General features: G+C 51.3%; 1 protein-coding gene across 1 annotated transcript in view; it reads right to left on the reverse strand.

Moving 5' to 3' along the window:
• LOC137432951 (sorbin and SH3 domain-containing protein 1) overlaps window positions 1-12,025 on the reverse strand; it is a 446,359-nt gene that overhangs the window by 338,683 nt on the left and 95,651 nt on the right. The window contains exons 2-3 of the mRNA XM_078783773.1: window positions 7,927-7,968; window positions 1,442-1,533 (exon numbers count right to left, since the gene is read on the reverse strand). Of these exons, the coding sequence (XP_078639899.1) occupies window positions 1,442-1,533; window positions 7,927-7,936 (102 nt within the window). The 5' untranslated portion in view covers window positions 7,937-7,968. The remainder of the gene's footprint in view (window positions 1-1,441; window positions 1,534-7,926; window positions 7,969-12,025) is intronic.

Genomic DNA, 12,025 nt, shown 5'->3' on the forward strand with positions numbered 1-12,025 from the left:
TATAACTACCTAAACTCATGCTGAATGGCTTAGAGCGAGTACGCATACCCCTAGAGTCTAGGCTATTATATAACGACCTAAACTCATGCTGAATGGCTTAGAGCGAGTACGCATCCCTCTAGAGTCTAGGCTATGCTATAACTACCTAAACTCATGCTGAATGGCTTAGAGCGAGTACGCATACCCCTAGAGTCTAGGCTATGCTATAACTACCTAAACTCATGCTGAATGGCTTAGAGCGAGTGCGCATTCCTCTATAGTCTAGGCTATGCTATAACTACCTAAACTCATGCTGAATGGCTTAGAGCGAGTACGCATACCCCTAGAGTCTAGGCTATGCTATAACTACCTAAACTCATGCTGAATGGCTTAGAGCGAGTACGCATACCCCTAGAGTCTAGGCTATGCTATAACTACCTAAACTCATGCTGAATGGCTTAGAGCGAGTACGCATACCCCTAGAGTCTAGGCTATGCTATAACTACCTAAACTCATGCTGAATGGCTTAGAGCGAGTACGCATACCCCTAGAGTCTAGGCTATGCTATAACGACCTAAACTCATGCTGAATGGCTTAGAGCGAGTACGCATCCCTCTAGAGTCTAGGCTATGCTATAACTACCTAAACTCATGCTGAATGGCTTAGAGGGAGTGCGCATACCTCTAGAGTCTAGGCTATGCTATAACTACCTAAACTCATGCTGAATGGCTTAGAGCGAGTACGCATCCCTCTAGAGTCTAGGCTATGCTATAACTACCTAAACTCATGCTGAATGGCTTAGAGGGAGTGCGCATACCTCTAGAGTCTAGGCGATGCTATAACTACCTAAACTCATGCTGAATGGCTTAGAGCGAGTACGCATCCCTCTAGAGTCTAGGCTATGCTATAACTACCTAAACTCATGCTGAATGGCTTAGAGGGAGTGCGCATACCTCTAGAGTCTAGGCTATGCTATAACTACCTAAACTCGTGCTGAATGGCTTAGAGCGAGTACGCATCCCTCTAGAGTCTAGGCTATGCTATAACTACCTAAACTCATGCTGAATGGCTTAGAGCGAGTACGCATCCCTCTAGCGTCTAGGCTATGCTATAACTACCTAAACTCATGCTGAATGGCTTAGAGCGAGTACACATACCTCTCGAGTCTAGGCTATGATATAACTACCTAAACTCATGCTGAATGGCTTAGAGCGAGTATGCATACCTCTGGAGTCTAGGCTATGCTATAACTACCTAAACTCATGCTGAAAGGCTAGAGCGAGTGCGCATACCTCTATAGTCTAGGCTATCCCAAAACTACCTGTACAACTACTTCGCCCTCAGCTGCTGATTTCTGAAAATACAGCTAATTACCTTATGCTATGGCAACCAAATGAGGAAGAAAAAGAAAAGACATTTATTTCTGATTTTACAATACCATGTTCAGAAAGAACAAACCCACCTGATTCATGGAAGGTAGAACAGGCTTGACACTTTGGAAACTTTTGGGTTCGAGCGTGCTGGCACTCGTGTCTCCATTGACAGCTTCCCCTGCTGTTAAAGAACAAGATGAACCACAAAGAAGATCCTATTGTCAGACTGCACTGGAATGCATTTGTGTATGTTACGAGATAAATGTTTTCATGAAACTACTGAAAATGTAAACATTTGGGTGATCTGAAAACTTAACAAGAATAGACTGTGCTGCTTTCAAATTTATTTTCATCATCACATATGTAAAAAGACATGCGTTTGTCTAATTTGTTGTGTTAAAGTATTTCAGAAGACCTACTGATAGGTAACTATTATATATAAATAATTAAATAATTAGCTGGCTTTGCCTTCTTTCCTTGTGTTAATTTCGGTTTAAAACTTGCCACATCACTTTTTGAAAACTTAGGCCAATCCTTGATGATAATCCAACTACCACCACACCCACCAAAATTCCCTATATCCATTACAGTAGAACTTCCAGCACTCACAAAACACACTGGAATCTTTAATGATGAACAATTTTGCCAAAACAACAACAATATACATTTATATTTCACACAGGATGTTGTAGTACCTTCATAAAAAAAAAAAATTCTGATAGTTGAACACAGAAAAGCTTCTAAGGGAGAGAAATATGGAAATGTTAGGGAAGGACAAAAGGAAGGCAGAGGGAGTGGAGGGCCCAATTACTTTGCTGTTTTTAGTCCATTATATATACTAGTGGGGTCACCCGTGGGAATCCCACGGGCATGGAGGTGTATCGTTGGGATCGGTGCAGCCGTTTTTGCAGTACCCGGGACAATAACGTTAGACAGGAGTCCAAACCTGAAAATGCTGGAGACCAAAGCTGAAATTGGAAAAACAACATAGCCTATTTTACTCCAGGGGTCCCAGGATTACCCAAACAAAATTTCGTTGCGATCGGTTCAGCCGTTTTTGCGGTACCTGGGAACGAACGGACGGACAGACAGACAGACGGACATTTGGTGAATTATAGTAAGATACTACCATCGGCCCAACTGTACACTTAAAAAATATGGGGATATACTGTAACCATATATGCCCCTGCTTGGCCATACTGCAATCGTATTTTGATTTGCTGGACCACATTGTTATGTGTTTGTGATGTAAAACACAAAGTGATCAATCTTGACGTTTTTGTCATTATATACGTACAGTATATATATATATTGCCCACGCCCCTCAAAATGTCCCACAGCCTCCCATTGGCTGAGGCTTGTCGCATCATGGCGACGGGTTCCCGGCTCGCCATTGGTCACGTGGGCCGTGCTTTTGGCCACGCCTTTCTGCACATCTGGTGTTATGGCTTCCCTTAACCACAAAAGGGTTTGACATTCTGCCTAACTCAACGCATATTTGGTCTTTTTTTACGACTCAATGGGAAAGGGCTAATCTTTACATTCAATAAGACATAACTGACTAATGCAGGCTACATGTTGTCGTGCAACGAACCATAGGGGGTTTGCCTTTATGGCACAACCGCAACAATATATATAGTGAAGGAGCTGGGGCTCCCACGTCGATCGGAAGAATGGACACGACAAAAAGCTGGAATTAATCCGAGTTGCTTTAATCAAACCAAACACTCAGGCACTCTGAAAAGCCCGTTTATCGGGCAGCAATATATATACATATTATCCCGGAGCGTTTGCCCAGGAAAGGCGAGAGGGGGCGTGGCCCAGCGTCCTGGCTGCGGCCTGGCAAGTTGAGGGCGAGCCTGCCCGGGCATGCCCGGGCGTCCCGACCGAGGCCTGGCAAGTTGAGCGCGGGCCTGCCCGGGCGTCCTGGACGAGCCCGGCATGGTGATCGCTCCGCGTCCTTGATAGGTGCAAGGCGATTGTGAAAACCCAGCGGTAGCCGCTACACACGTCCCCCCAGAATCGACTTGCACCGGCAGGGTCAATTTGAGGGGGGTCCTGATGACCCGGCCGAAGCGACCCCTGGCGGGTCGTGGGAGGGGGTCCGGTGTGGTGGTGGGCGGTCGAGTGGGGGGCAGCGTGGACGGGGGGCGGCCTCGCCGCGGCGGAAGGGCCACCCGTGGTGGGTGGTCGACGTCCACGTGCGCCGGCTTGAGGCGGTCCACCGCAATCCGGTCCGACCTGCCGCCGATGTCGATGACGATGACGAACGACTTGTCGTCCCGTCGCAGCACCCGGAAGGGCCCGTCGTACGGCGCCGGAGTGGCCCCCGATGTGCGTCGTGACGCACAAAAACATACTCCGCTGTGCGAAGTGCTGGGGGGACGTAGGACTGGGGGTCACCGTGGTGGGATGTTGGCACGGGGGCAAACCGTCGGGCGGCCTCCTGGAGGTCCGAGCGTTGGTGAGCTGCGGACCAGGGACTGGTAGCATCGGGCACGAATTCGCCCGGGACGCGTAGCGCCTGGCCATAGACAAGCTCGGCGGTGGATGCCTGGAGGTCCTCCTTGGGGGCCGTGCGGAGGCCCAAAAGGACCCATGGCAGCCGGTCGGCCCAACCGCCGTCTTGAAGGCCGGCCATGAGCGCGGCCTTCATGGAGCGGTGGAATCGCTCGCACAACCCGTTTGCTTGGGGGTGGTAGGCCGTAGTACAGTGGAGCTTGACCCCCAGGTTGCGGGCGACCGCGCCCCACAGCTCGGAGGTGAACTGTGGTCCGCGGTCTGACGAGATGTCCGCCGGTGCGCCGAAGCGGGCGACCCAGGTGGCGATGAAAGCCTGCGCCATGTCGGCGGTGGTGGTGGAGACGAGGGGAACGGCCTCCGGCCACCTGGTGGTCCTGTCCACCATGGTGAGCAGGTGTGTGAACCCCCGTGACGGGGGGAGGGGGCCCACCAGATCCACGTTGACGTGGTCGAAACGTCGTTCGGGCACGGTGAAAGGTGCCAGCGGGGCCTGGGTGTGTCGGTGGACCTTGGCCCGTTGGCAGGCCGTGCAGGTGCTGGTCCAATCGCGGACGTCCCGACGAAGGCCGTGCCAGACGAATCGCGCCGACACCAGCTTCTGGGAAGCTTTCCGGCCCGGGTGGGAAAGGCGGTGGAGGGAGGCGAAGATGCGGCGTTGCCAGGTGACGGGCACGATGGGGCGAGGCTGGCCTTGGGAGACGTCGCAGAGCAGGACAGTGTCCGCGAAGGGGATGTCGGCCAGACGGAGGCCCGTGTCCGCTGCCCGGAGGGCTTGCACCGTGGTGTCGGTGGTTTGGTCCGCCGCCATAAGCGCAAAGTCCACGCCCAGGTGGACCGCGTTCGCGCTGGCCCGGGAAAGACAGTCGGCCACGGCGTTGTTTTTGCCGGCGACGTGCCGGATGTCCGTGGTAAACTCCGACACGGCGGAGAGGTGGCGCTGTTGGCGGGCCGACCACGGCTCCGTGACCTTGGCCATGGCGTAAACCAACGGCTTGTGGTCGACGAACGCCGTGAAAGGTCGGCCCTCCAGGAGGTGGCGGAAATGGCGGACGGCCAGGTGTAGACCGAGGAGCTCCCGGTCAAACGTGCTGTATTTGAGCTCGTTCGGCCAGAGCTGCCGGCTGAAAAAAGCGAGTGGCTGCCAAACCCCGTTCACCCATTGCTCATGTACGGCGCCCACCGCGTAGTCGGAGGCATCCGTGGTGAGGGCGATGGGAGCGTTGAGCACCGGGTGAGCGAGCAGTGTTGCGTCGGCGAGGGCCCGCTTTGAGCTTTGGAAGGCCGCATCGATTGCTGCGGACCAGGCGATGTTGTGCTTGGCCGGCTTGCCCCGGAGGGCTTCGTAGAGGGGCCGCATGAGTTGAGCAGCGCGAGGCACGAAGCGGTGATAAAAATTCACCATTCCCAGGAATTCCTGCAGGGCCTTTATGGTGCGGGGACGCGGGAACGTGGTGATGGCCTCGACCTTGGTTGGCAGCGGCACGGCCCCGTTCTTGGTGATGTGGTGGCCCAAAAAATCAACGGCCGTCGTGCCGAAGTGGCATTTGGCCGGGTTGACGATGAGGCCGTGCTCGCTGAGGCGCCCGAACAGTGTTCGGAGGTGGAGGAGGTGCTCGGCCCGGGACGTGCTGGCGACGAGGATGTCGTCCAGGTAAACGAAAAGGAACGGCAGGTCACGCAGCACGCTGTCCATCAAGCGCTGGAACGCCTGAGCCGCGTTCTTGAGACCAAACGGCATCCGCAAGAATTCGAATAAGCCGAACGGCGTGATGACTGCCGTTTTAGGGACGTCGGCCGCCCTGACAGGTACCTGGTGATATCCCCGTATGAGATCAATTTTCAAAAAAATGACCCGTCCCGCCAGACGGGCGGAGAAGTCTTGGATATGCGGGATCGGGTACCTGTCGGGGGTGGTAGCGTCATTGAGACGGCGGTAGTCGCCACACGGGCGCCATCCACCCCCCGGCTTTGGCACGATGTGCAATGGCGAGGCCCACGCGCTATCGGAGCGCCGCACGATGCCGAGGTGCTCCAACGCGTCGAATTCGGCCTTCGCCACGGCGAGCTTGGCTGGGTCGAGGCGGCGGGCCCTGGCGTAGACCGGCGGGCCCGTGGTTGGTATGTGGTGCTCGATCCCATGCTGTACTGCGACGGCCGAAAACGTCGGCCGCGTGAGGGCCGGGAACTCCGTGAGCAGGCGAGCAAACTCGTTCGCCGCCGGGACGGCGCATGCCAGCTCGGTCGGCGCGGAGCTGCTCAATGTGCATACCAGGGAGCTGAAGGTTTCGGCGTTGATTAAACGACGCCGTTGGACGTCCACCAGCAGTCCGTATGCGCAGAGGAAGTCGGCGCCTAGCAGAGCCATGGGCACGTTTGCGGTTACAAACGTCCAAGCAAAGCGTTGGCCGCCGAAGCAGAGGGTGACGTTGCGCGGGCCGAAGGTGCGGATGGTCGATCCGTTGGCCGCAACCAAGGAGGGGCCGCAAACCACGGATTGCCTGTCCTGGTCAGAGGCGGGTATGACGCTCAGTTGGGCGCCGGTGTCGCACAGGAAGCGCCGTCCGGACGCTTTATCCATGGTGAACAGTAAGTTGCCCATGTGGCCGGCGCTCATGGCTGGTAATGAACGCCGGCCCGGCCGTTTCCCGGCCTGCCGAAGGTGCACGGGGGTCGGCATGTCCGGGCCTTCTGTCCGAAACTGGCATGATAGTAACACCACGCTTGGTCAGGTGGAGGCCCCGGTCGTCATGCTGGAGGTGGTCGGCTCGGTGTAGCGGCCGCCAATTGCGTCGGCAGTTCGGTCGTCGACCGTGCCGGGTGCTCGGGCGCCATGGGTGTTGCGTCGGACGGCGGTGGGTCCCATGTCGCCGCTGCGATGCGCTGTCCTGCGGCGGAGATCTTGTCGGCTTCTCTGGCAAGGGCCCGGGGATCTGTGATCGTCGTGCTTGCCAGGGCGAGGCGTACCGGGTTAGGCAGCTGACGGAGGAACAGCTCCCGGAACAGGAATGCCGGAGAGTGCTCGCCGAGCAGTGAAAGCATGTAGTCCATTCGCTCGGAAGGGCGCGTGTCGCCGAGCTCGGGCAGGTCGAGCAGGCGCCGTGCGCGTTCCGCCGATGGGAGGGCGAAAGCGTCGAGGAGAAGCTTCTTAATCGCGCCGTATTTGTCAGCGGCTGGCGGGCTCTCGAGGAGGCTCAGGGCGCGGGCCGCAGTGGCCGAACCGAGCGCTGCTACCACATGGTGGAAGCGGGTGTCGTCGGCCGTGATGCCTCGCAGGGCGAACAGGGAATCCGCCTGTGCGAACCAAACCGCCGCGTGAGCCTCCCAGAAGGTAGGCAGTTTAAGGGCGACTGCCGTGTCCATGTCGGTAGGTCACCAATGAAGGAGCTGGGGCTCCCACGTCGATCGGAAGAATGGACGCGACAAAAAGCTGGAATTCATCCGAGTTGCTTTAATCAAACCAAACACTCAGGCACTCTGAAAAGCCCGTTTATCGGGCAGCAATATATATACATATTATCCCGGAGCGTTTGCCCAGGAAAGGCGAGAGGGGGCGTGGCCCAGCGTCCTGGCTGCGGCCTGGCAAGTTGAGGGCGAGCCTGCCCGGGCGTCCTGGACGAGCCCGGCATGGTGATCGCTCCGCGTCCTTGATAGGTGCAAGGCGATTGTGAAAACCCAGCGTTAGCCGCTACAATAGATAGATATGTGATATATACACACACACACACACACACACACACACACACACACACACACACACACACACACACACACACACACACACACACACACACACAGTATAGCTATATAATATGCATGAGCTACATTATATGAAGATGTAAGGCCTTTATCAGAACATAAAAAAGTACAGTGCTTGGCCTAACCAAAACAAGCTCCACGCACAGGTACCGCAGGCTGTCTGCTTGGTCTACACGATATAGCGCAAGAGGGTGCTGGAATAACCAATTTAATGAAGCGAAATGGGCCAGCGGTGCATGTGTTATTATTCCGAACATAATAAAAATAACTTGTGAGATGAGTAAGTGAATCTCACCGGAGTTCATGACGTTTAAGGTGTCTCCTGTGCACTGCAGTCCTAAAATAAAAAATAAAAAGGAAATGGTTAAGGTTAAATAAGACAAATAATACGAGTTCCGTTGCAAGGAAACATCAATGTCGGAAGACCCCAAGAGAACAATCAAAGCTTACACAATAGCTGCCAACCTCTGGTTGTTTATCCGTGCTCTATCCTTTTTTTATTCTGTGCATCAAGCAAGAAAGCAGCATGTACCAGCCACTCTCCATGGAGTTTGTGGTACATGCTACATTTTAAAATAGTCTTTGGTATGACTCGGTCAGGGTTCGAATCCTGTCGAACCGCCGACCTCCCAGACTTTCGCAGACTCAGAGAAGGTGCTCCAACAATTATGCCACCGAGTCTGCCTCAAATTAACTTATAGCTCAGAATATTTACACGTCACTGGTTGGAATTATTTCCAAACCACGTGTTATGGTCATACTAAGAGGTCATAGGTCATAGGTCATAAGGTCATACTAAGACAGCACAATTGTATTTTTGTTAGAGAATATTTCCTTTGATTTTGCGAAATATTTCACTGTTTTGACATTTCTTGGGGTAATGTTGATGCAATTGTTATATAATACACAAGGCTTATTTTTTGCAGCAATCTGAAGTTTATGGAGAAGCTTGCATGTACATCATAGTATAGGAATGCCAGGAGGAGACTTGGTGGGTATTTGCTGTATGTGAACATTAATAGACAATGGACAAAGCACAGCCTAGGCAGGGATTTGAACCTGGGATGCATCATTAGGTAAGAGCTCAAATGGGTTCATTAAACAGGCCATGCCAACTCAGCTTGGACACAGCAGTAAAAGACAAATGTTTACGTTTGTACTCCATATTGTGACAGTTAATCTCCCTATACGAGCAACACATTCCACTGGCAATGCATCACAACTCATTTATATGTATAAATAGCATGCGAGATTCCTCAAAGCAGAATGGCAGAATCCCACATCCTCCTCCCCCCGACCCCATCTACTTCCACAATGACTTCATGTCCCAGAATCCACCCAGAAAGGAGTAATTCACAGGCACTCCCAAAGCAGGTGACAGAATTGTTAGTGAGTTGTGTAATGTTAACTACTTGGTCTTACAGTTTGATGAGAGGTAGCGCACTTACCTTTGAGCTGTCTACTCTGGGTTTGATTCGTCCTGACTATGAACTGCTGTATTTACATATTTTTGGATAGAAGGTCGAGGCTCATGGAAGAGCTAGAGCAGAGTGGAAGGGAACAAAATGGAAAGGGGGAAACACCAACAGCAGAGTAGAAAGAAGTGAGAGAGATCAAGGGGAGGGAAGGAGGACACATGGGGGTCAACGAGCCGCACACAAACGTAAGCACAAGGTAAACAAGAAAGAGCAATCAGAGATTGCAGACCCTCGCCAGGATGTGTTTTCAGTGGTTTTTAAGGCTTTTTTGTTTGTATACAAGATCGAAGCTCGTGCAAGAGCTAACATTAATCACATAAAAACAAACTGACACAAAAAACGTATGATCAAGGGAGCGGGAGACAAGATGGGAGAGAGAGGGAAGCAAACAAGTACAAAATTTGAGAGCAGGCACATCGGGAGATCTGTGGGAGGGAGAGGGCTTGGGGGAGGAGGTAAGAGTAGGGGGGAGAGGGGGGTGGGAGAGGTATAAAACACATGGACACTGCTAGGACTTCCAGGAAAGAAGTCGGTATTTCCAAAAGGTGGATCTGGGGTGAATTAACGGGGGTAGAAAAGATCAAGGTTTTGGATGGGGGAAGATAACAGATGGTGGTGAACAGCTGTTTTAAAGACCTGGAGGGAGGAGTGGGATTGAAGAGAGTGAGGAAGTTTGTTCCAGAGGCGGGAGAAAAGATAAATGAAAGAGTGAAGGTGAATAGAGGGTCTTGATTTTGGCAGTTTAACCATAAGAGGGTTGCAGGCATATCTTGTGCGACCTGTAGGAATATTTGGGGGACAGAGCACAAACAAAGCTTTGGTTTCAACAGTGTGAAGCCGAGCTAGGTGTGAGGCAGGAGCACTGGCCCAGAGGGGAGAACAGTATTCCATTGAGCTGCGGATGAAAGACTTGGATGTGGTGAGGAGCTCAGGTGTGCCAAGGAAGGACTTCGCACGACAGAGGATGCCCAGTTGGTGACTGGCTTTGGAGGCCAGCTTGGAAATGTGGTTTTCCCAGGAAAGATCGTGGCAGATAATGAGACCCAAGAGATTGAGTGACAGAACTTATTGGAGAGGATCATTCAGAAAGTGGATGGGAGGGTTGTCCAGTCGGTCTTTTCGGAGAGACATAGTGAGAGTGTGAGATTTGTCAGGATTGAAAGACATGTTCCACTTCTTTGACCAGTCTGTGATTTTGTCCAGGTCTGCAGAGAGTGAGGAGGCTGCAGACTGCCGATCTGAGGGATGAGGACTGGAGTGGCAGAGAGTGGAGTCATCAGCAAAGAGACAGAGAGGATTTTCCAGAGAGTCGGAGAGATCATTGATGAAGACCAGAAAAAGCACAGGGCCCAGAACACTGCCTTGGGGAACTCCAGCCTGAACAGGAAGGGGGAGATGAGAGAAACCCATTCAGGGCCACACGTTGACTGCGACCGGAGAGGAAGTCCGCAAGCCATGCGTGGAGATTTATGCGTGATTTATGATGTGTGGAACTTTTGTGTTAAAACAAATAACCACGTGACCAATGACGTCATCATTAATTTTTTTCTCCACCAATTTATCCCTAGATTATGCTCAATACATTTCATCTTGATCGGATGAAATTTTGTACCTGTCGAATTATGACATAACGGAGGCACCAATGACATCTTCATTAACAAATGTTATTCCACATGGAGAGCTCTTTACAATGAGCCATGTCTCAATTTTTTCTATGCAGTGCTTTCGGGGATATAGAGGTACAAATGTTTTCGGTTTTTCCAATATGGCAGCCGAACCACGTGATTGATGACATCATCATTTTTCTTTTTTCTCCACTAATTTATGCCTACATTACGCTCAATGCATTTCATCTTGATCGGATGAAGTTTTGTACTTGTCGAATTATGACGTCATAATGGAGGCACCTATGACATCATCATTAACATATTTTATTCCCCATGGAGAGTTCTTTACAATGAGCCACGTCTCAATGTTTTCTATTCAGCACTTTCGGAGATATAGAGGTCCAATGTTTTTCGGTTTTTCCAAGATGGCGGCCGAACCACGTGACCTATGACGTCATAATTATCATTAAAAAAATTATACATGTGGAGTTGCACCTCTGGTGAAAATTTCCTGTCAATCGGACCAACGGTTGCAAAGAAAATCATATTTATTCTGTGTGTACAAACAAACAAACAAACAAACAGACAGACAAACAAACAGACGGACAAACAAACAAACAAATTCAAATGCAATACCCTCTCCTCAGGCGAGGGTAACTAGAACGGCACTCAGTAGAGAGCATACCCCTGCCTGGTTGGCCATATCACTCAATAGTGAAGAATCATAAAAAAAAATTCTCATATCCGAATCCATGTTCAGATCTTCACCAAAATCGAATCGATTCGTCCTCGTCAGTCGTCACACACCCAACCTGGCCAACAAGTTTCGTCCAAATCCGTCCACAACTTTTTGAGATATCCTGCTAATGTTTCGTTTTTGGCCCGATCTCCCAATGGTGAAGAATCACTTAAAAATTGTAGTAGCCGGATAGGAATTCGGATCTTCATCAAAATCGAATCATTTCGTCCTTATCACATAAGCTACATCTCTGCAAAAATTCGTCCGAATCCGTCCACAAGTCTTTGAGATATTTTGTTCACAATCAAACAAACAAACAAATGGACAGACAAACAAACAGACAGGGGTGAAAACATAACCTCCATCCAACTTTGGTGGCGGAGGTAATCAGAATAACCTGGGAAAGGGAGTGCTTGGGAATGGGGTCATTTGGGGTAGAAGAGATCATGAGTAAGGATTCGGGTAATGAGGTAATGGTTAACAGCTGTCTTGAAGCCATGGAGGGAAGAATGGGACTGAACAGACTGGGGAAGTTGGTTCCGCAGGTGAGAGAAAAGAGGAACAAATGAG

Source organism: Myxine glutinosa, chromosome 8 (genome assembly GCF_964187855.1).
Source record: "Myxine glutinosa chromosome 8, kmMyxGlut1.1, whole genome shotgun sequence".
NCBI lineage: Eukaryota > Metazoa > Chordata > Myxini > Myxiniformes > Myxinidae > Myxine > Myxine glutinosa.